At 44.6% G+C, this 25,372-nt stretch overlaps 1 protein-coding gene across 3 annotated transcripts in view; it reads left to right on the top strand.

Moving 5' to 3' along the window:
* The window catches only part of RHOBTB1 (Rho related BTB domain containing 1), a 239,380-nt gene that overhangs the window by 154,973 nt on the left and 59,035 nt on the right, over positions 1 to 25,372 (top strand). For all 3 annotated transcript variants that reach the window (XM_086921771.1, XM_086921770.1, XM_086921772.1), the window contains exons 2-3: positions 13,275 to 13,476; positions 15,042 to 15,145. In XM_086921771.1, the coding sequence (XP_086777897.1) occupies positions 13,285 to 13,476; positions 15,042 to 15,145 (296 nt within the window). In that variant the 5' untranslated portion in view covers positions 13,275 to 13,284. The remainder of the gene's footprint in view (positions 1 to 13,274; positions 13,477 to 15,041; positions 15,146 to 25,372) is intronic.

The raw sequence follows: 25,372 nt of genomic DNA, 5'->3' as shown, positions 1-25,372 counted from the left end.
TAGTGCTGCGCTGATATTGATAGTGTGTTGCTGGTGGGTGTTAGGCCTGCATAGTTGAATTGTTGGCTGGTGCTGTTCGGTCTTAGCTTAGTGATCTTTGATGGTTGGTGGCTGTGCCACAGTTGCTACGGGGGAAAAGAGATAGGCTTGCGTGAGGTAAGGCTGCAGGAAAGTACAATATTTCAGGGCAGTTGGAATGCAAATACGGAAAAGAATAGAAACCTAGTAGACAGCACAAGTTCAATGAGCAAAGAATAATAAAGAGCAGTGCCAGAAATGCAGATAAAATCAGGCAAAGAGGAAAACACTGGCCAATAGTATAAAAAGCAGCAGAAAGGGTGAAAAGAATAGATGGAGAGAAATGCTTGGAATGGGGAAATGCTTGGAATGGGGAAATGCTTGGAATGGCAGAACAGCAGTTTTGGTATAATGCACCTACAAAACCCTGACAGACGAGCTAGGAGAAGAGAGTGGAAATAAGTCAGAAAGAAGGTTGCTTGTAGACTTCACTTTCCAGAAGTTTAGAAAGAAGAGCGACTGAAAATTTGTCGATGAAGCAGGAACATGAATACTTTTCTTATGGAGCAGAAGAAAAGTAGGTTTTTATAAGAGGAGTAGAAGAGCAATCAGAGAGCTAAGGGATGATGGAAAATAATAAGTTGGAGTCGAGTTGGAGTTCACGCAGAGAAATGGGTATGTAATTCTAATGAGAAAGGAAGAGTAATGTAGGAGAAGAATGAGAGGATGTAGGAAATTAATTTCAGGGTCTATGTTAGACAGGAAAAAGATAGCAACTTTGTGTGCAGCTAATGAGATGAGCAAGAAAGAGGATCAAGGCTGCACAGAGAACCTGTACACTCTAAATAGGGTAGACATGTTATCACCCACATTGTGGCAGATATCCCATATCCACCGAAGTCTAAACAAGGCAGTAAACAACTACAGTGAGGAGAAAGAGTTAATCATGTGCTGTGAACATTGCTTTGCAAGACCTGAAAAATCATGAGATTTTGTTCTAGATTTTTTCAGTGGAATGAAGCTTACAGTGAGAGTATGCAATCCTGTAAGTGCGCAGTGGCTGGGAGCATTTACAGGAAGGAATAAAGAAGGAAATAGGATATTGTTTCTACTCTAGACTTAAATATGAACGAGAGTTGTCAACGCAGGGATCGATTGAAGGGAGGAAAGACTCAAATGAGGTGAAGAAAGAAGAGATAGTATAGTTAAGGGAAGAAAGGACAAAGGGCCATATGTATCAAAGAGTCATTTTGCGATTCTCAAATAGCGTGTTTTTTTTTTGCGAATCGCTATTTGAGAATCTCAAAATGCTATGTAGGTAGGATTTGCAATAAATTTTGCGAATCCTACATATTCCTTAATTGTGAATTGCAAATTGCGATTCTCAATTAGGGAATACCTCTCCATTCATTCCTATGGGCCTAGAGGCCTATAGGAATGACTCGGAAGACATTCTCAATTTGCGATTAGCAATTAGCGAATCGCAAATTGAGAATGCAATTTCAAGGGTGCAGGGGTGTCAAAAGGACACCCTGTTGCACCCCTGAAATAAGCATGGGTGCACATGTGGCGCCCATACATGCCCTAAGGGCATGTATGTGCTTCACATTGCACTTTGAAAAATGCAAAAAAGTGCATTTTTCAAAGAAATCGCAAATTATCACCAACTTGAAGTTGGTGGTAATTTGCGATTCCTTTAGGCCAAATTGCACTTTTTTGGTGCTTCTTACATTGCATTTAAGGATTCGCAAAATTTGCGATTCCTTAAATGCAATCGCAAAATAAGGAATCGCAAATTTTGCGATTCCTTATTTTGCCTTAATACATACCATTTGGCAAAACTGCATTCGCAAACGCCGAAATTCTGCGAATTGTGGCGTTTGCGAATGCAATTTGGCTTGATACATATGGCCCAAAGTCACAGAGGTCTCACCAAAGAGAATTGGAGGACAAAGGTCAAAAGGACAGGATAATCTTTTGCATGATAGTGCAGTGCCAGAGTGGTAGTTTAGTGCTGGTGTTTGCTAATGCATCCTTGGGGTCGTAGTGTTTTGTGTATGGTGATCGTAGTACGGTCCAGGGTAGTAGTTTTGCTTGAGTTGGAAATTGTGTAAAAAAACAGAAGACAAGTGGCATTTGGCAAAACAGGAACAGTTTGTTCAATTAAACATTAGGGCGAGGAGAACAGTTACAGGCACAAGGTCTGAGGACTGTCTCAATTTACAATTGGTATATGTCCTTCTTTTATACAAAATACAATAGGTTAGAACATTTTTCAGCGTACCATATATGGTGAGGAATGTTGGTTGCTGCCTTTTGAGTCATTTATTTTATTTATTTTCAAAGTTTTATATAGCGCGAACAAGATCTTTGCAGATATCAGAGCGCTTTACAAGGACATGGGGTGATAGCAAGTGGGTTGGAGCAATCTCCCTTGACCATTGTGATGTTGCTGCGCCTATCTGTGGGATTGATGCAGGAGTTTCCTGCCCGATTGTTTGCTTGCCTGCTAAGCACCCTCCCACCTGTGACCTGTCAGCAATCACAGGCCTGGGTCTCAGGGCCTGTTTGACTACATATTTGCGGGTCAAGGCTGATGTGGAGTTCACAACGGGACATTCTGTTAATAAGGACGAGATTTAATTGTTATCTATGAATGCATCGATTTCCATATTAACATTAGACTAATAATGGAGTATTAGTGCAGTTTGTTATGAGTGATAATGAAGTTCCAGGAGCTTATGGTTGTGCTGAGCAGTTCTGGGCAGATAATGGGGAGATTTAACGTAGTGGTTTTGAGGGTGATTGACTGTGACACTGCTGTCACTGTTCTCATCAGCCACTCCTGCTTCATTTCACCTTACCTTCCTACCCTTGCACACCTGTACCAGTCACTACTCTCACTTTCAGGCAAAGCCCTCACAAACACCTTCCTCAACAAATCCTCAACACTCAGTTTCATTGCAACTGCCTTGACATCCAGCATTCCTTGTAAACGTTCAACAACGCACCACACACAAACTCTGATCCTGCCCATATAATGCCTTATGCATATGTAAAAAACACATTCAATGTTAGTGGCTACTTTGATGCACATTTCTCCTTACACTTCTCTATAATCAGCAAAACTTTGAGACACCCTAGTGACTCAGCTACACCATCTTCCCTCCACTCATCCATTGGTCTTCGTCACTAACCTTCAGTGCTTCTCTACTTCCTGATCCACATTTACCCTTCCATGCACAGATTGCCATGACAGTTGGTGCCACCTACAAGCTCCACAATTTTTTAACGCTGCCTCTTTCTGGTACACCATCTACTTACTTTGAGTATTTTCCCTCACTTTTGTATTCCACCACACTTGCTACCCCTCTCATGAACGTTGATCACTTCAAACTCTACATGAGGAACTGCCAACATGCTGCCCCCTGTTTACTCCCAATTATTAATTCATTACCCACCCACTCGCATGTAAAATCTTTTGATCTCCTGCTAACATTCACTTTGCTGGCCGAGTCCCCTCATATCATTGCTCTCTTCCCTTCAGAGCATTGTGAAATCCAGCTGTTTTCACCATGCCCCTTCCTCTGAGCCCACTACCATATCCCATAACCAAAGGCAATTCCTTAATACAGGCAATCCTCAACCACAAGGACCAAGATCATATTAGCCTCACATCTCTCCTTGACACCATCACTTTCACTAAATCTGAAAAAAAACTTTCCCTTCAGCCTTTAATTCTCTCTGCCCTTTGCACCTTTATCACCTCCGCTCCAACTAAGCCCTAAAGAAACAAATGCATACCTAAATTCAGAGGAGCACCTCTACTCCTAGAATGAGGCCATAGTGCACAGATTTCTGCCCACATCTTGGCTAAATCCACATGCTATTCCAAACCCAACCACACCATAAAACCCTAACCTCAGTAACTGTTATGCATGTTCTACTCTTGCTTCTCCACCCCCACGCTTTACACATTTTGTCCAGCGTTAATGCCTCCATCTTCACATCGTATTTCTCCCTAAAAAATCAGCACCATTGGGAGCGCTGTCAGCAGTTTTTCACTGCCCCTGCAACTCTGTAAGGCACTCGCTCCTAGAGACGATCCCAATGCTAGCAAGCCAATTTGTCTTACTCCACACGTGTCCTTCTTAGCCCCCAAATCATAAAGCCATTACCCTTTTATCTGGATTTTTGACCCATTTAATCTCCCTTGTCATCCCTTTAGTCTCTCTGAAGCAGCCTGTGTAGAAGCTCATGTTTAGTCTGCAATAGTCCTGCATTCGCTTTTTGGAGGACGGTCTCTCCATCCTAGAATCGCACAATATTGCAACTCCCTGTTTTCTCAACCTCGGGTTCATTGTTCAATGTGCATAAAACTATATTCCCTGCTATAACAACAATCTGACTTTTAATAACTTTATTCCATATAGAGAACTGCACAACTCTCTTAATTTTCTCAACACAGCATATACATTGTTCCCCTACTATTACCCCTGGTGGAAAAAGGCACAGTTTACCACCAAGCTATGTTAGCAGCTATTGCCTTCCTAGGCAGTCTGAGTAAGGTGCTGGATTGGTTTCTATCATATTTTTTCAATAAATATTTGTTTCTGGTTGTCCATTCCCTCCAAGTCTCAGCCTGCCAACCTATCCTATTTTCCATTTACACCACACCCATCTTCCTTTAATCTCCTGCTTTGATTTCTCTTATAGCTTGTATGCAACTGAATTTCTTGTTATCCTTCCCTTCGTTCACCCTTAACCTCAAAACTAAGATTACCGGATGTATGAAATTGATCCAGCCCTGGATGGCTCTTGGTTCCATCATACTTAGCGCCTCACAAAAAGAAACACTTTTTCGTTTTCTTCAGCTCACAAAATGTTATTCTTTACATGTTCTTTAGCCATAATATCCTACATTGCTCACTCTTTTGTTGAAAACTGGGGTACATTTTAACTTAAGCATACATGTTGAATCTTTATTCAGCTCTAAAGATCACAGCTGCTAAACTCAACTGCATAACGCAAGGATAGTCCATCCACATCATACTTCCAGTGGTTTAAGTCACTTACTACCTGAGTTATGAGGGAACTGAAAATACTTTAGGGACTCCTGTAATATTTTTTCTCCACCATTAATGAAATAGTCAATGTTACCACGAGAAGACCATACAGTCTCCCAACATTCTAATCTATGTTTCTGTGTCTCCAAGCAAGATGGATAACAGTCAAACACTGTACAGTACAAGCTGATCATCTTAGTATTGAAAACTACACAAGGCATGACATCTACCTATAATTCCTAGTTGTTCACCTGCCTGACACCTCACTACTTAGTCTGAGTCAAGGGGCAACGGCTCCATGTGGGTGGAGGAGGGTTGCCCCATTTACTTTCTTGCAGTGTGAGAAGCAGTAACATAAAATGGGATACCATTTTATGTTACTGCTTCTCTCACTGCGAGAAAGCAGAATGGTTTGATTGGCAGCAGGCAGGTGGGTGGTCCTGCAACAGGGCAGGGGAGGAGTGGCTTGCCAAGTGTTGCGGGCCCTGATTGTTTGGTCGGCCCTCTGGGGCCAACCAAACCAGTCATGCGCACTCTGCTATTTTCTCCATATAGCCTGCATGGAGAAAACGAACTCCCCATAGACGCCTGGGCTGTCGGCGTCCCAGCCAATCACAATGCTGCCATTGCAGCGTTGTGATTGGCTTAGGGGAGGGGAGGGGAGGGAGGCTGCCTGCGGCTGTGAGGAGCAGAGACGACGCGGGACGGGATTGGGCGACTAAGGTAAGTTATTTTAAAAAATATATAATTAAAAATTAAGCCAACACCCACCACCCTCGCGCGACTCTCCCACCCAGGAGTCATGCCGGCTGTGACTGCCTAAAAACACTGCCTTTACACAGTACCTTATGCTCCTCAAGGTTCAGATCTTTCTGACTCCTCAGACTGCACCCATGAAATGTCCTTCTCAGTCACATCAAGATTGCCTCCTCCTTCCTTTGCAAGGTTAAACACATACGGCCAGATTCATCAAAGTGAAGTTTTGCGAGCCTGAAATAGCGATTCATAAGGAATCGCTATTCCAGACTCGCAAAACGAGATTCATGTAGGATTCGCAATATTTTTTGCGAGTCCTACTGATTCCTTATTTGCGATCAGCTAATTGCTAATCGCAAATAAGGAATAACTCCCCATTCATTCCTATGGGCCTAAAGGCCCATAGGAATGCATGGGGAGTCATTCCTTATTTGCAATTAGCAATTAGCTAATCGCAAATGAGATTGCGATTTCAAGGGTGCAGGGGTGTCCAAAGGACACCCTGTAACACCCCTGAAATGTTAAAATACACAGATGTTACACACACACATGTCCAAAGGAGATGTGTGTGTGTGTAACATGCAACTTAGAAAAATGCTTTTAAAAGCATATTTCTAAGTTTTCGCTATTTACCACGAGGTTTGACCTCGCGGTAAATAGCGGCCCAAAATTGCGAAATCGCAATTTTTAAATGTTTCAAGAATAGCATTTAAGGAATCTCTAATAGAGAGTCCTTAAATGCTATTCCTCGCAAATTTGCGAGTTCTTAAATAGAGACTTTTGCCTTTGGGATGATGAATCCCAAAAGTAAAAATTGCAATTGCAAAGGGCCAGATTCTCAGAATCTGGCCCTTTGCGAGCGCAATTATGCTTGATGAATCAGACTGATAGAGCTTATTGGGCTTGAAATCCCTATCCGCTAACTCAACCTATCCCACAATTCTAACGTTCCAACACAGCTCCATGCCATACCTGACTTGAATGTTTGGACAAAGCAAATATGTAAATTCGCAGAAATCTTTTGAAACGTTTTAATTTAAGGCCAGAACTGCCTAGATCTGCCTCTCACTGCCCACTAATCATACCTAACAGTCACTCTATCTATTACTGACCACTCCCAAAATGTTCTTATCTGCAGTCTTATTAGAATTTACTACATTGCTGCTTGAAAGCCTACCCTTTTTCAAATAAATACAATAAAATACTGGCCCAAAGACAAATCCACTCAAACTTTACTGTTATTCTGTGTGGCCCTTCAACTGATGCACTGGGCGTCTTCCATCTTGTGAATACACACATGGTGCAGCCTCCAGTTTCAGCTAGAATGGAACCATGAGAAGCCTAGCATGTATCACTGACCAGCTGTGCATTCATGTTTTTTGTTAAAAAAATCCGCCTTTGAGACTGTAAAGCCCCTACTAGCCAGTGTTAAAGCCTACCCATTTACATTGTTTATTTAATGCGATTCTATATAGCGCAAACTTTACCCAAAGGTGTCAGAGCGCTTTACATAAGAACCAGTTGCAAAACATAAGGACTAAGGATTACATGTGTTACATAAAAGATACAAACTGAAAAAATTGCAAATGTACAAGATGTAGAGTCACACAAAGAAGAGATTAGTGATTAGAGTTATCTCTAAATACATAGGGATGGGATACAAATGGATATACTCTAAGAGTCACATAGGAATGGTAGAGAGTACAAAGGTCTACTGCATATACTAGTGATTAGAGTTATCTCTATATACATAGGGATGGGATATGAATGGATATCCTCTAAGAGTCCCATAGGAATGGTAGAGAGTACAAAGTTCTACTGCATATACTAGTGATTAGAGTTAACTCTATATACATAGATATACAATTAGTAGATTTTCTCAGGTCAAGACCCAAATAAAACAGGAGAGCAGAGTTCCATTAAGTGGGGTCGGAGGGGGGACGCAGTCACTACACCAAGGGAGGGTGGGAGGGATACAAGGGTATGGAGAAAAGGCAAATCAGAAAAAGGAAGAAACATTTAAGGATCGTCAAGGGGGAAACGAGGGAAAAGGGGAAAGGACGAGGGAATGGACAAGATGGTAGGTCAGGGTCCAGAGAAAAGCGGCCGAAAACATCAGCAAAATGGCGGCCAGGACAAAAGAAAAAGTAAAGAAGTCCAGGAGAGTCCTTGCTGGTTTGTTGACTGTTGGCTGGCGGGCACTGACGCTTTTCGTTGGGCCGCTTTATAAATCAAGAATTGGATGTCCCGCTGTTCCCCTACCTCAAGCTGCAGCTTGAAGGAGTCTTCCATGTCTATGGTAGGGCCGGCTGAGCCTGTTGGAGGAGTGGGCCCTTTACTACATAGGTCCCAGTGCAGCGTGAGTCGACTACACCCGTCGGGGACTGAGTAGCTTGGAGTCAGGTGGAATGTGGGCGACTGCCTTCCGGTAGCCGGGACTGCGGGTGCTGATGTACACGGAGGTGGCGGCTAGGGCTGTCTGAGTGTGTGAGTAGGGGAGCCGGGGCCAGGGGGGGCGAATGTGCGGGGCAGCGGTCAGGCGCAGGTAGTCGAGGCCTTTGTTTTATTTGTTAGAACATTCTGCCCTCTAGTGGCAGAATGTTCTAATAGCCTTATAGCCCTTCGTAGCGAGGCTATACCTGCTGTCAAAGTTCTGCTCCCTTGTTAAAGGCCCTTGCCTTCGGCTCTGGCCTTTAACGCTGGAGTGGGCCTTTAATAGCCGGTATAGCCTGCTACGGCAGGCTATAGAGCTATATTAGAAAATTGGAATGTTGACCGCTCCATTGCAGACAATGGAATAGTTCCGGGCTTATAATCGCAGGCTGTCAAAGTTCTGCTCCCTTGTTAAAGGCCCTTGCCTTCGGCTCTGGCCTTTAACGCTGAAGTGGGCCTTTAATAGCCGGTATACCCTGCTACGGCAGGCTATAGGGCTATATTAGAAAATTGGAATGTTGACCGCTCCATTGCAGACAATGGAATAGCTCCGGCCTTATAATCGCAGGCATGCGCCCAACATTGCAATGTTTGTATTCATGTTTCTCCCTCATTATTTTAGAACATTCTATCCTCGGTGAGTTTGAATGTTATAATAGCCCTATAGTCCTTCTGCCTTGGGCTACACCTGTTGTTAAAGGCCTTTACCAAGCGGTATAGCCCTCGGCAGGGGGCTATAAGGTATAACATATCAAAATATTAATTTATATATGAAAAAATTGATTTACTCACTGAATCCATGGAAAAGTATTGAATATTTCAACGGCAATTTGTTACTTTCATGCCAAGTGTTCAGATCACTTATTCTCCTGTTAGTAGGACGTCTCCACAAACACAGGCACATAAAGCCGAGGGCTGCAGATGCACAGCGAATTCTGCATATCACAAACCCAACAAGCACACCCCTCCCCCCTATTAACATGTCCAGCATAAGCAGTTGATACTGGGCCGCCCAGGGATTGAGGGAGACTGTAGGAAGACAAGTAACATAGAGGTCTTTCTGCAGTTGTGCCCATCTGCCTTCTTAAACAATGTAGGCACAGTACGTCTGGAGAATCATTATACGCTACCTTACTTCTCCCTTAGCCAGTGGCATCTTCTGGGTTGTAAAACTGAAGACTGTCACACAAAAGGTCCATGCAATGCTGTAGAAGGGGAGTTGGTTGCATAATACAAATCAAAACGTTTAGCACAGATTATGTTGAGCATCAAAATGCAGAAGTTGTCAGTCTGGCTAGTTCCTTGATGCCTGGCCCATACTTCAGGCATCAAGTATACTTCAGGCCCATACTTCCTCGCTGGGTCCTACTTGTCATCCCGGCCGGAACAACAGGAAGCACCCAGGCTGAAGCTTCCCTGAGCGAATCACAACGCTGCATTACAGTGTTGTGATTGGTAAGCAACCCAGGCTCCCCTAACCAATCACAACGCTGCAATGCAGCATTGTGATTGGGCGCTCAGCCAGGGAATGGAGGCCTGGGCATGTTCTTCATGCAGGCTGTAATGCATCCTGCGTGGATAACACGGAAAGTGTGCATGGATGTTTGGCCAGTCCTAGAGGGCCGGTCAAACATTCATGCACACTTACGGAGTGAAAACCACTCTGCCCCTCCCCTGCTCTGTCATCAGAGCAACCCGCCCCAGGTTGCCTGGCAAATCTGCCGCATCCACAAACAGGAAAAACTAAATTATTATTCCTTACACTTCTAAAAAGCAGTGGGGCGACGCTCCTCCGCCTTAGCGGAGGAACCGCTGCTGTTCTACTCTATATTCTTCAGACCCAGCTCCAAAGATCCATCCCTTTGAGTCAGCGGGTGAATGCATTTCATTTAATTACTTTACGACTGTTAATGTGTTTGTCTACACAAGTGGAATACATATATTAATAGTGAAATCTTCTCGATACTACTCAGATTCATGGAGTCCTGCAGAAGGGGCCCTCACCTCAGGAAAAAAATAGCAATGTGTGGTCTTCTTGTAGCCTATCACATTAGCCCATTTTGCCCAAGTAGTATACACTAGTCTTGTGCTGGTGGCAATTTGGCATCATTACTCTGTGCTGTAACGTGGTTTTACCACAGCAGTGAGGATGTAAATATCTCAAAATAGTACTTTTATCACTTGACTCAAAATTTGTGAAACCGCTAGGGTGCCGGGCCTGGTAGTCAGACAATACGAGGCATTGCAGTAGCTTCTGATTAGCGTGTGCCACAGCATTTATTATCGGCCAGGTGTCACAGCCAATGACTGTCATCAACACATTAATCCTTCACTAATTGTCTTTATCCTCTCAGTCTCAGCAAATCAGATTGGCTTGTGTTTTGAGTTATGCTCTTCTGTTTACGAGATGTCCCTTACTGCTCTCAGCGTATTGCCGTGTGTAGCTCTACAATCCTCTTGACTGAGAAGGTCAGAGGGAAGAATTAGCAAAGCCATCCCAGCACAACTGTAAACCTAGATTAAAGGGTCTGTCTGGGTCAGTCGGGCCTGTATGTTGAAGCAATAAGCGCTTCGATCTAGCCGCTGTAGAGATATTGTTGTAAATTCTAAAATGAATATCATAGCTATTTACACTGTTTGGTTTGCAAAATCTGTGCACTCTTTTCCAAAGTTGCAAATCCTCTTTATTTTGAAAGTAGCTTACCCGTTGTGCGTTGCTGCGATCTCAAAAGAAAGGAAATTTAAGGAAACTTGTTATGATAAGTCAATTTACATTGTGTCATTTTTATTGAAACTTATTCATTTTAATATGGCAAACATTTTAAAGTGTTCTTTTAATTCTGTTTATTTATTCGAGTGCTTGTGGATACACAGTATTTTTTGTTTTTCCATCTGGTGCGTACACGAATAAATCAGAAGGTTTTCGACACGTGAGCTGGCCACATACAGTTGTCCATGTGAGAAGCACGGATTCTCCAAATCTAGTCCACACACTTGCAGCGATTGTCCTTGTGCTTTGTTGATGGCCATTGCAAAAGCGAGTTGCACCATAAACTGTAAACGTTCAGTATTGGAAAGATTATGAGGGCCCTGGGGGGCGGGGGGGCAGATTTTTAACAAATATATATATATTTTTTTTACCAGAAACCTTCGCTGGAGTGTACTCGACAACTTCCCAAAGTTTCATGGCGATCGGATGAATGGTGTATTAATGCATAAAGGACAAACAGACATACTTTCGTTTTTATATATATAGATGACTCAAACCCGGTTCTTTTGTTTGACTTTTGCATGGTTTGCTTAGTTTTGGTTTATGCAGAAATCAGAAAGAGGGCGCCCTGAAGCATCCACATGTGGCGTTATATCAGAATTCCCTAAATGAATACTTAAATAAACAAATAGATTGAGATGCTTGGTTGCGCTGCTCTGCACCTAGGCCAGTGAGAATGGCCCGGCCATATTTACCCATCTTTGATGATAATGTATTTTTGCTGTAGCGTGGCTCAAACACTAACCATCAGAACACACACAGACCAAACGTGTACTTGAAGCACCCCAACACTGATCGTCCAACTAAAACAATAAAAAAATAGTGTCCAGTCTGGGATAGAGCCCGGGAGACCAGGGCTTGTGCCCTGAAGGTACCCAATGTTCGACAGTGCCTCAAGTCCTAACTGATGCAATACAGCACTATATAAACCTTGGTAACGTAACCTAACATGCACTTCTAGATAACTAGCCAGTGTGCGCCTACTTGGGTTGACTCTTGCTCTTTGATTGCACTCAGACATGTATATTTGCTTAGAGCTCATGTTGTTAAGGCAAGCCTTCTACGGCTACCTGCAGCTTGTTTTGTGTGTTAAACTACATAATAGAAGGGTTTTACTTGTTGTATTCCTGCCAGAATGACTAGCTGCATAGCTGTGTGCTGTAGTGTTTGACTCAGTTCTTGCATATTTAAACACATTCAAATAAAAGATGGAAACGGGAGCCTGTACTTGAAGATGGGTCGGTGTGGACAGTGACCTCTTAAGGATGTTGGATGCCCAGGGCCCAGCGTATTTTGGGGCCCTTGTTTAGAACTTAGGATCCAGTTTCAGCTCTTTCATGCCCTCTTTCGGCAGCTCACTGACAGTGCAATTGCACACTCCTCCAAATTCTAAATGCGTTTACATGTAATATTCAGGAATAGTGACCTGTGTTTTCAATATTGTAAAGCTGCAGCAGCTCACTGATATTACTGCAAATAATCTTTGTGACATAAATAAGTAGGGTCCTGTTTTAATCTTAAGGAATGAAACATAAACGCAACTTTTCACTGCAAAATGTCTGCAATAGACTCACACCTCACCCACTTTAAAATACATTAAAGGAAAACGGTATTTAAAATGATCTGTTTAAGAATAATTCAAGGTCATCGGGGCACGACTCTTTGCAGAACAGAGCCGGCTCTATCAGGGGGCCCCTGGGCCAGAGCACACTTTGCCCCTTTGAGTGTGGGACTGTTTTTTATTCTGTGATCTCCTCTTGACCTGCGCACAAAGATCTGTTGATTGTCAGCTATTATGGCTCACTAATATAAAGTTAGATGAAAACTGTTTTGCTTTAACCTTGCCTCTTAGCTGGTGCTTGTTTTTGGAACACTAGCACTATCCAGACCAGCGCGGGTTTCTACCAGGGTAAACCTGCAAACGATAGAAGCCCTGGTGTGAGGGGAGCGGTTTGTTGGATGGCAGCAGGCCTCCTGACAGCAGCCAGATTTGACCTTCTCAAACAGGTTTATGTTTAGAGCAAACAGTATTAAACGATGTTTACTAGGCCATAATGTTCTCAGTCAAAACAAAGCACTTGTTTTTGTGCTGGAGTACAAAAGAGCTTCTCAGCCTCTGTCCACCCGTGTTTTATCAAATGTGCTGTTCGGTGGTGGCTGCTCCACTGGGCGAAGGGGCGCCTCGCGCAATGGAGAGGCGACGTTCTTAATCCGCTTTTCTCTTGTTGTAGGTTCCTATAGATGGACACGGACATGGACTACGAAAGACCTAATGTCGAAACCATCAAGTGTGTGGTTGTGGGGGACAATGCCGTGGGGAAGACGCGCCTTATTTGTGCGAGGGCTTGTAACACCACCTTGACCCAGTACCAGCTGCTGTCGACGCATGTACCCACCGTCTGGGCCATCGATCAGTACCGCGTCTGCCAAGAGGTATGGTTTCTCCAATTTATAAAGAATCGCATTACATACTGTTTCCTAGAAAGTGTCTTATGCGGTGTCCTTGAGGATTGCATCAGGGAACATGCACAATGACATTCTCTGTTTGCCACATTGAGTTAGATCACTTTTTGTGTATCCAAGTTGGAGTTGTCATTGTTCCATGAACTTATACTCTGGGTGGAATTCATTTTCTTCAAGGACTGAGAGGCCAGTGCTTGACTTGACTGTCATCACTGTAGAAAGAAGGTTCTCCAGCTAGCAAGTGAGCTATTATGAGTAGTCCTCTGTCATATTCCAACTTATCCCATAGTTTAACTTATTAATGCTTGATAAGAACATTTCTACCCCATAACCAAGTAGCTAATGATCTAAAAAAAAAAACATACCAGCATATTTTGTGGACTAGGTAGGATCGACCAAATGTGGGAAATAATAGAATTAACAATGGTGATGAAAAATGTTATAGTGGTTTGTGCCTGTGTCAAGCAAACACAACCTAAGCTGTGTGAGGTATTGGTGCCGGGCAGACCTGCCTAGTATCTGTGGAGCAGAGTAACAACAAGCACCCTCTCACAAGAGTTGAGTTTGAAGTTTGGGAACGATTTGACCAGACAGAAGTTACAGGTGTTCATTATTCGTGTCCTACATAAATTGAAATGGAATCACCTACTGAATTTAGGCATTTATTGCAATTGCTCTGCGGGGTCACAAATACTCTCTTTCAAGTCTGTAGATCAATGAGATTGTTGAGAGCGTGTTTGTATTTAATTTATAGATATTTGTAGAGCATGAACCTAGTTTCTGAGGTGCAGAGCGCTGAATGTGTGAGATAATCTAAAATACCCAGTGGTTAATTTGTAAAAAAAATAGGTGCCAGGGGTTTCGTCAGGAGGCCACTGCAGTTTACACCACACATTGCCCTGCCAGCTGCCAATGATAGTAACAACATAACTACTAACCATTGCACTCCTACAAGTGTGACAATTTGGGATATTCCAGGACCCCTGATGGTTATCTCTAAATTAGCCAGACAGCACGACCTTGTGGCAGACTGTCACAAGCGCTGGTGCTGAAAATTAAGTACCAGTGCCGAGCACCGGAAACCACCGGCTCAAATTAAACACTGAAAATACTGTGCAATGGAGGGTGTGCCAGCTCTAGCCTTCGAGAAGAGCCAGCTCAGTGTTAATTGAAGTATTTCTTACTAAAATATATTCTTAAAAATCAAATTAATTTCAAGCATGAAATTGACGAAGGTTCTATTGACACTCTGCATTCATTAAACAAGAGTTGATATATATACTTGTGATAAATTAGGTGGAGAGGACTGATATATGGGAAGGTCTGTAAGTAATACCGCGTTTCATGAAAATCTCTTCTTTGGTCCGCGTAGCGTACTCATTGTCCGGCTGCGTTTTTGTGATGTGCGGAATGGGAAAGGAATAATGTTTGTTCTGGTTAATAATTTATTCACTTACGTTTTCACAATGAAACTGAGTGGCAGTGGAGATTGACCTAAATGGCCAGCATTAATTTACTACATGCATTTTTTGTAGGTCCTTGAGCGCTCACGGGATGTTGTCGATGAAGTGAGCGTTTCTCTTCGGCTGTGGGATACATTTGGTGACCACCACAAGGACAGGCGCTTTGCTTATGGAAGGTACGTGCACAGGAACTCTGCCTGTGAAAACAATATTCTCCAATTGTTTTCCATGAGCCTCAGTTGAGGAGAAGTGCATGCCAGGAAGTGCAGAGCTTGACTTGCTAGGGGTCATTGTCGTTCAATAAGTACCGTGATTGTATGGTTGCTGTTCAGTGCTTCATTAAGTTCTGACATGGCTGGTGAATTATAGTGTAGAGTGCGTTCTGATCTGGTCACTTGGATGATGGAGTTTCCTGCTCTGACATGGCTGAATGTGTGAGTCCTGCTGAATACTTGCTGATGAGGTAAAACGACTTGTGGAGTGATTATTTCTCAGGTCTTCAGAATTAGTGGGTATGGCTGATGGAGTACTTACTGCTCAGTACTTCATGAGGTAACATGCTGATGAAGTAAGTACTACTTAACACTTCATAATGAAGATGGAGTGCTAGCTGCTCAGGATAACCAGATAAGATAAAATGGCTGACAAAATGATTGCTGCTTAATAGACCTTGATGAGATAATGTGGCTGATGGAATGAATATTGGGGCGACATGCTTTATGGGTCGGCTTCTGCTCCATACTTCTTCATGCAGTCCTATGCCAAGTGGGGAGATCATGTTCAATAATATTAATTTTTACATCAGTCAGTAAGGTCAAATGTGCTCTTCTGAATTTTTTTTTTCCTGTACTAAAATTTAGGCAAACCTAAGCTCTGATTGACATTGTCAATATTATCCTATTTTGAAAAATTATCAAGAAAACGTGTGCCATAAGGAACACCTTTTGTCTGGATTTTGGAAATCATAGCCTTGAACGAATTTGCCAGGTATCTCTCCAAATGAAGGTTTAGCCCCCAGAGTATGGGTCTATGTGTGCTTCTGACCACATATCAAGGATAGGATAATGGCTGGACAATTTTCCTATTGTCCTATGTCCATGCATAACATTTGAAAATTCCTGCTTGCGCTACACTAGACGTAGCATGCCTACTCTCTGTAAAGCAGCAAATGCATGTGAAAATATACATTCCTCCTTGACCTATGCATGCCAGAAGTCTAATTTCATAAGAAGACGCGGTGCTTCATTATGGAGATCTCTACGGTAGCCATGTTCTTCATACCTCCTTCTTATGCTACTCCCCTGTGTCCCTATGCTTATTCCAAGTATCTGAATCGGCGAGGGGGAAACTGTTCTCCAAAACGCGAACATTGTGAATTCCGGACTTTTATTTATTTGACCTGAGTACACAGATTTGTTTTTAAAAAACATGAAATGAGCTCAAGAGGCACATTAGAGAAAAGTGTGGATTCTCAACCTTACAGGAGAAATGGACTTGCACCCAGGCTGCTTGTGCCAACATAAACTGCAAAGCATGTTTGAGATAAGGTAAGGTCATCAACGGCTATTCTGATTGGCTGGCTGCAGAAAATCATAATGTCCAAAAAATGGAGGACTGTTCTTATTGATTGAAAGGGTGGACAGTCAGATTTGTTGAAACCCCATGGTTGTCAACAATCTGAAAGGTCACACATGTCTAAGGTATCTGAAAAGGCCCCTGAATGCCTTTTTGGTAAGGGGCTCCAATTAAGTCATACATCTTTAAAATGCTGTCAGCCATATATAGGAATGAAAAACCTGGGACAGGCTCCTTTCAAACTTCCATTTAGAATACTAGCCTCCACTCCATTGGCTCTGCTAGAACATTATTATGCTTATCTGAACCTTGTCCTAATCCGTTTCTCATTAACCAGGGCATTTCGGACCCTCTGAAAACCTAGCAGTTTGAAAAACTTCAACTTGACCTATCTCGGCCTCACTGGCATTGTGCCTATTTGGAGCCCAGAGGCCACATTGTGCCTCAAAAATCTCCAAGATATATTAATTAAAATACAGATGAGCACATTTTGGCCAGCTACTCATTCTTTGGTGTAGGTATTTTGGGAGATACTTTGTATTCATGAATCGCTTGAAATTTAAGTTATCGTTTAAAATTAGGGGGCATATTATGAAGAACGGTGTTCAAATTATCGCTGGTTTAACAGCAGAAAACTGCTGCTAAAGCGGCGATAATGGGCTTGATAATATGCCCTGGAGAATTCCAATATAAGCCCATGTTCGTGAACATGGGCTTTTATTGGAATTCTCCAGGGCATATTATCAAGCCCATTGTCGCCGCTTTAGCAGCAGTTTTCTGCCTTTAAACCAGCGATAATTTTAACGCCGTTCTTGATAATATGCCCCCAGGTTTCTAAAAATACTGCCAAGAAAGCATGCCACGTTGTGAGCTGGATGACAAAAAACAAAGAACACATTCATTACCCCAATATTTGTACCTATAAACCTGTGAATCTATTATAAAAAATGTTATGGGCAGGAAATAAAATATGTATTTTGTTCCGTGCAATTTGCGGGTTTGATTCTGAAATATCACTGTGTAAACCAGCCACTGTTGGTTCTTGAACCCAAGCCCCCCCACGCTTCCGGTTACTGCCAGATGAGGTCAGCGTGCCACCCTGACAGACACAATATCCTGCAGCTTGTCCATTATCTGCGACATCAATGCTTTCTGGGGCCAGTGAGCGCGCGCACAAATGGAAGCCTCGTGTGCAGTTTGTAAAATCGATTCGGCGTTATTGACAAAACATTGAGCTATGTTTAGTCCCTAAACAGCACGCAGCATTGCGTCTCTTTATCTTCCGAAATTATGGGAAGAAGCTAATCCTTTTATTTATTAATGAGTCAAGTGAAAACCGATGCGGTAGCCTGCTCTCGGTTTTCTCATTGTAGAAACGACACGTGTGGTAAATCTGAAACAAATTGCGTTTGAATTGAAAGCTTAGGGAAAAAAACACATTTTCCTGCTCAGTAAAGACACTGAATATGAATCATGGTTAAGATGTCGTTTTCCAGTAGCGTAGAGCTGCTGTAGTTAATAGATTCTTGATTGTGTTAAATCGCATTATAGATTTGCATAATGTTGCTTCGGTCTCATTCTTTTTTAGATTAGAAACATGCCTCCTAAAGGATGCCGGCCCAGAAATATTCTGTAGGCAGGAGCTAGGTAGGCTACAAGCTTGAATGCAAGACAATGGAATTCCTTCATATTGTCAAGCTTATTCAAGACCAAAGAACAGCACCATCGACCAAGTTTTTGTGGTTTGGAGTGATCTACTGGAAATATGTTCACATCTAGCAGGACCATCTATATGTCGCCTTTATTGATTTATGGGTGGCTTTTGATGTAGTCCCGGGGGGGGAAAATCGCGGGATGGTCCTTGATTCTTGTGGCATTCCACCTGACCTTCTGAGAACATTAACGTTTTTGCACTCAGACACATACACACAGGTGAGGTGGAACTCTGGAGGGGCCCTTAGGCGCAGGATTCTGACAAACCGAGGGGTAAGACAAGGCTGTGTGGCCCCAATGTCGTTTAGCTTATATATAAATAGAGCTGCCAATTGGCTGTCACAATGCAGACCTGATGCTCCCTAAATCTTCCGGCGTAAGCCTGCCAATGCTCATGTTTGCCAACAACACGCTTCTTATATGTAGAATACCAGCTGGGCTCCAAATTTTGTAGGATAGATTTTCAAAATGTTGTGCCATAAGAGGCCTGTAGGTAAATCCCTCCAAATCAAAATGTTGTCATTAAATCCCCATCGGCCTGTCAAGAGTACTATGACCCTGAAAGGGGTGCCCCTTGAACAGGTTAGCCAGTTCGATTACTTAGGTGTGAGATTGGCAAACCCCCAGGTTGAGAAAAGTGAGAGGATCCTACCCCAAAGGGCTTCATCCAAACGTAGGGAATATAGGACCTCCTCAAGTGGCACTATAAGCCCTGCTGTTGAAGTGTATATGGCTACAGCTGTTGCAAGGGCAATGTATGGGGCTGAACTTTGGGGCAATGTAGATGTAACTTCACTCGCACAGATTGAGGATAAGTTTATCAGATCTTTTTTTAATCTTCCCCAAAGTATTCCTCTCATACCCCTTCGTCTTGATCTTCCATTAAAGCTAATTGATCACGTCTCTTAATTAAAGCCCTTGAATGGGATCCGTCTGTGGTCCTCCGAGGAATTGGCGGCCTACAGGGAGTCTCTGGAGAATCTAATCAATATTGACAAAATGTCCGCACCCCATGGCTAAGAAAAATTTAAAAAAGCTTCATAAACTATCAAGTAGGAGTATGTGTGGACATCTTCAGCTATATTAGCAAAATACATTATAGTTAAGTGAAAACAATTCTATTGGGACTATCAAAAATAAACCAGGGTATTTTGAAGCCCACTACTCACCCGTGAGGGTCCAAAGGCACTGGGGGGGGGGGGGACGAGCAGCTCCGGTCAGTCAAGGAGCCAGGTCTTGAGGGTCTTCCTGAACATGTCCAGAGAGGGGGGGGGGGATTCTGATGTCAATCGTGAGCTCGTTCCAGGTCTTTGCCGCGATGTAGGAGAAGGTTCTTCCACCTGTTCTTGCTCTGCCTATGCTATTGGGTACGGCGAGGTCAGCTGAACGAAGGTTTCTCTTGGGTACATGGAAGGAGATTCTATTGTTGAGGTATTGGGGTCTGGTGTTGTGGAGGCATTTTTAGGCGGAGATGAGTATCTTGAAACGTACTCTGTTCTCAACGGGCCGCCAGTGTAGGTTTCGCAGGTGTTGGGTGATGTGATCGTGTCGAGGGATGCCGAGGACGACTCTGGCTGTGGTGTTCTGTACTGTCTGGAGTTCGCGGAGCAGAGACTTGTTGACACCGGTGTTGCAGGCGTTTCCGTTGTCGAGTCTGCTGGTTATGAGTGTGTGGGTGACGGTCTTTCTTGATTCAGTGGGGATCCATTTGAAGGTCTTCCGGAGGATGCAGAGGGTGTTGAAACAGGTGGAGGCGACGGCGTTGATCTGTCGGGTCATGGAGAGGGTGGAGTCTAGTACGATGCTGAGGTTCTGGGCATGGTACGTGGGAGGGCTGCCGAGGGCGGTGGGCCACCGGGTGTTGTTGCATGCTGCGGGGGAGGGTCCAAGGATGAGGACCTCTGTCTTCTCCGAGCTGAGCTTCAGGCAGCTGCTGCTCATCTAGGATGCAACGTCCTTCATTCCTTCCTGGAAGCTGAGTCTGGTGGTGATGGGGTCCTTGGTGAGGGAGAGGATGAGCTGGGTGTCATCAGCGTAGGATACTATGCTTAGTCCATGCTGTCTGACGATGGAGGTGAGGGGGGCCATGTATATGTTGAAGAGTGTCAGGCTGAGCGACGATCCTTGGGGTACTCCAAGTTGATCTCTGGGGGCTCGGAGAGGAAGGGTGGAAGTCTGATTCTTTGGGTTCTGCCGGTGAGGAAGGAGCAGAGCCAGTTGAGGGCAGTTCCCTGTATGCCGGCGTCGTGGAGTCTGGCGGTGAGTGTGCGGTGGGATATGGTGTAAAAGGCTGTAGAGAGGTTGAGTAGAATCAGGGCCGCGGTGTGGCCTTGGTCGAGGAGGGTGCAGATGTCGCCTGTAGCGGTGAGTAGAGCCGTCTCGATGCTGTGGTTGTGGTGGAATCTGGATTGGGAGGGGTCGAGGATGGAGTTTTCTTCAATGAATTTCGTTAGTTGGGCGTTGACGGTCTTCCCGGTGACTTTGGCCGCAAAGGGGAGGAGGGAGTTGGGTCCGTAGTTCTTGAGGTCCGTAGGATTTGCTGAGGGCTTCTTGAGTAGGGGCTTGACTTCTGCGCGTTTCCAGTCGTCGTGAAAGTGCTGGTTTAGAAGGTGGTATTGATGGTGCGTCGTAATTCTGTTGCGATGGCAGCAGCGGCTCTGTGGAAGATGTATGTTGGGCAGGGGTCCATGGGGGCTCCTGGGTGGATGCCTTTCATGGTCGGTGTTGTGTCTTCGGTGGTGACTGGGGTCCAAGAGGAGATGGTGGGCTGGCTGGCGATGCTGGAGGAGGGAGTGGGTTCTGAGTCTGGTGTCTGTTCGTTGAAGTTGTCATAGAAGGCTGGATTTTCAGGTGAAAGTAGGAGCGAGCTTGTGGCAGAGGTCCTGGGAGGGGGTGAAGTGTGTGGTTTCGCTAGGGGATTTGGTGAATTCCTGGATGATGCTGAAAAGTTCCTTTGAGTTTCTGGAGTTGGTGAGGATCTTTACCTGGAAGAAGGTCCTTTTGGTGGTTTTGATGAGATGGTGGTATTCTGTCATGGAGTTCTTGTATGTGGCGGGGTCTTCCGAGGATTTGCTGTTTCTCCAGTTCTTTTCGAGCCGTCTGCAGGTGCGTCTGGATTCTTGGAGGTTGGCGGTGAACCATGTGGCCTTTCTGGGGCGCTATCTATCGGAGTTGTGGAGGAGCGCAAGTTCATCTGCAGTTGGGGATCCATTTGTGGAGTTCTTTGGCTGAGAGGTTGGCATCAGTCTAGGTGGCAAATCCATCGCGGTTGAGGGTGGAGTTGAGCTGCTCCTCAGTGACCTTGCTCCAGTTCCTTTGTGGAGGGCTGGGTGCCGGTTTTGGGGGGGCAGGGTGCCAGTTTGGGGGTGGTGGGTATGTCGATGTGAAAGTGTACACAGTGGTGGTCATCCAGGGGGGTTGCGTGGTGTGGCTAAAGTGGATGTTATTGCCTCCTGCAAAGATGGGGTAGAGGGTGTGTTCTGCCTTGTGGGTGGGGTTGGTGATGAGTCGTTTTAGTCCGAGGTTGGCGAGGAGGTCCAGGAGGGTGGTGAAGTTGGGATCACTGAGATTGTCAAGGGTAAAGTATGTAGTCCAGTGAGGCGATGTCGTGGGGTGCGATGAGGTCAGTGATGGTGGTGGTGGTGAACGTGGTTCAAGGTCCGGGAGGTCTGTAGGCGAGGGTGCCATGTAGGGTCGTTCTGGGGCTGGTCTGGATCTGGAAGTGGAGGTGGAGGTGTTCAGTGGTGGGCGGGCTGTTGCTCGTGCTGGAGGTGATGAGTCGGAGGAACTTCTTGTGTTCGATGGCAAGTCCTCTTCCTGGGCGGTTGGGGCGGTCCTTCCTCTGGATCTTGTATACGTCTGGGATGGCGATGTTGGGAGCAAAGGTGGAGTTGGTCCATGTTTCTGTGAAGAAGGTAACATCTGGCGAGAGGGTGTCGAGGAGGTCCCAGATCTCTAGGGCATGTCTGTGCAGGGAGCGCACATTGAGGAGGATGCACCTCAGGGCTTCGGGGGTGCTGGCGTCCGGCATGGGGGCGGCAGCCGAGGGGGTGCGGAGGGTAGTGAAGGTTTGGTGGCAGTGTAGGCAGGAGAACTGGCCATGGGTGGTGTTCAGCGTAGCCGGCTGGCAGTGTTGTTCATTCTGGGGTTGAGTGCGAGGAGGGAAGCAGAGTTGTAGCGGTGGGTGGTCGGAGAACCAGGGTCCCTGGCGCAGGTTGCGGTCGGAGCGCGGGCGCAGACAAGCTTGCCTTTTGTGTGCCAGCGGCGCGTTCGCTGTGCTGCCGCCATTAAATAGGGAAGGGGGAGGGAAGTGCAGCTGGGAGGCGGGAGCCAGCAGGTGAGATGGGCTGTGGGGGCAGCAGTGGCAGGAAAGGGCGGCAAACGCTGGCAGTATTGTTCATTCCGGGGTTGAATCACAAATGCAGTTCTAAATTAGAACCGTGTCTGGATAGAATAAGCCCCCCAACCCAAGCAAGGACTTTATATATGAAATCTAGATTTTGTATTCAGCTGTTGGCAAAAAAATGGTCTTCTTTCTCAGGCATCTGCGGTCTGTGCAGGTAACATCGGTGGCGGTACAAAAGGGGGTGGTGATGGACAGAGCATCTGAATCAATCAAACACTCACACCCAGTCAAAAGATCTGGGTTTAATCCATCACTGTTCTTTAGCCCACTCTGCCACCCCAGTTCAGGTGACATCGGTAGGGAGGTGGGGCCGGGTAAGGGGGGATTTCGAGGGACGATGCTGAAATGTATTTCCCTCTGCATTGTATCTCCAAAATCCCCCTTACCCTACCCCACCATTGTTACCTGCACTGACACTAGCTGCCTTAGACAGAAGACCATTTTTTTTTGCCCAGTGTACGTTTAGCCTTATAGTAGGTGGCTTATCCCAGTCTGCAAGCTTATGAATATTGTACATTACTGGGAATAGAGCAGAATTTTTAGATGTGACACAAGGGAATATGTGGTCTTTGTCGTTATTAGGTATTTGTATTGGGCATGGAGACTTAGATCAAATAAGCTTAGCATATCTTAATTGGTGCATGGGTCCAAGGTGATAGTAATCAATTATTCAGAAGTAGTATAATTTCTATATTTTATTACATTTTTAATTGTTGCCCACAGGTTTTTATACTGTAATAGTGTATGATGAATTGTAATATGGTTTTATTTTATGTTGTTCTGAAATGTGAAGATTGTTTATTTGCGTTGTACACCTTGCTTTTATGGTTTTCATTAACCCAAATAAAGCAGATTGATATTTCAATATTTTCAAATGTAGAAAAAATCTATACAAGTCGATTTGTAACCTGGTAGCCTATTTTTAATACACATCAAAACACGTTTCCATTTCCTGTTATCGGGATGTTTCCCTATGGACATTTTCTGTAATATGAATTGAAATATGTGCAGATCAGGCAGGGGCGTAGTTTCGGGGAGGGGTGGAAGTGTTTGGGGTGTTACATCCCCCCAATAAAGTATTTTCTGATAAATAGTTGAATACATATTGTGAAATGTCAGGCACCAAGGATTTTTACATAGACACACTCACACACACACACTGTCCGTCTCTGTTATGAAAGTCCGCAGAATATTGGTTATTTTACCCAATATTGTGCTTTCTCTTTTAGTATCCCTACCAATCCGCATTCCTCTCCTTTTCCACAAGCCCTTTGGCCTCTTTCATGTACCCTGCTTGTCCTATAATGTATTTAAACATTACATGCCAGTCTGACTGCCGGAAAATCTGAAGCTGACCCCCCTCCCTCCTCCATCTTACTGACCGAGCTACACCCCTGAGTTCAGGGATGGTCTTGCATGTGTGGTAGTAACAGCAGTTTCATGCAGCTTCTTCATGGTGAAGGGTCAGAGAGGAGTGGGACAATATTAGCACTAGACCTATGTGTGAAGGATTTCCAGGGGGTTAGCTTAGATTGAAATTCCCACTCTGTGTAAAGGAACGGAAAAGGATCAGAAAGGGGTGAGTGGAGACTTCAAGTCACTCAGTTTCACTATAAGCACCAACCTCACTCTGATACCAGCTCGCTACTGAAGAAAGTGAAACAAACTTCTCAGAAACAACTTCAGAACCATTGTTCAAGACCTTGTGCTATTGCATCTGGTTGGTGGCAGGGCACATGCTCCATGCTCTCCCAGGCTCCTACACACAACAACATGCCTCATCAAGGGAGTGAGGAAATATGACTACATGGTTACAGAGGAACTCTACTGGCTTCCCTTGCTATCCTACACCATCCCATTGCTTTTAGATCTCCGGTCCTTATCTTCATGCTGTAATATGCAAAAGTCTATGTTCAGCTCTTGCTAGCTAGCATACTGCGGATCCATCTCTTTAGCTTGTATGAGATGTGTTCAAAGGAAACTCTGTGGCATTTAGTACTGAGATGTCCCCATGCTATGATCAATCCTTTAATTTCTCTTCCTAGCCTAATCTTCTGGCCAGTGGCTCTCACTCGGAGTTTGTTCCCCTAATCACTGGTGAGCCTTCCTTGAACGTTACGGAGGCAATTTCTAGACCTCATCTAGGTGGTCTAGCCATTGTGCTTAGGTAGTTGGCCCTAATGTTTGTATCTGATCTTAAATTTCCCTCAGGCGCAGCCTTATAACCTACCAACAGGATGCATAGATTTCTTGATCTCCTCTGCCCCAAGTGTTCCCTCCCCTAGAATAACTCATTGATCCTCCAGAGGTTTCTTTGGAGCCTTTTGTCACGTCACCTAACTGTGTACCATAATGACTTCAATTGACCTTTAATAACCTCTAGAGGTGTTATGAGATCCTTTCTTGTTTCTTCAGACTGTCACCTGAGCTCGCTGGCGTGATCCCAAAAGCGGGAACATTTCAGAGTACCCACTGCCAGGCCTTGACTAGAGATCTCACTTGGAATGTTGCTGTTTGTCCTCCTCACTCACAGCATTAGGCAGTAGTAAGTTTCTTAATGGTTTATGTTGGACTTGGCCCTTTTTGCAGGGTCACTTCTGAACTTTTTGCCTTCATCCTCTATTTTTTCTGACCTGTTTTTGTTGGTTTTATGACTCTTGGCACTTTACCACTGCTGATCAGTGCTAAAGTGCATATGCTCTCCCTATGG

The sequence above is a fragment of the Lissotriton vulgaris genome, chromosome 5, assembly GCF_964263255.1.
Source record: "Lissotriton vulgaris chromosome 5, aLisVul1.2, whole genome shotgun sequence".
Taxonomy (NCBI): domain Eukaryota; kingdom Metazoa; phylum Chordata; class Amphibia; order Caudata; family Salamandridae; genus Lissotriton; species Lissotriton vulgaris.
The sequence above is the reverse complement of the archived record's forward strand: the minus strand, read 5'-3'. Positions and strand labels throughout refer to the sequence as shown.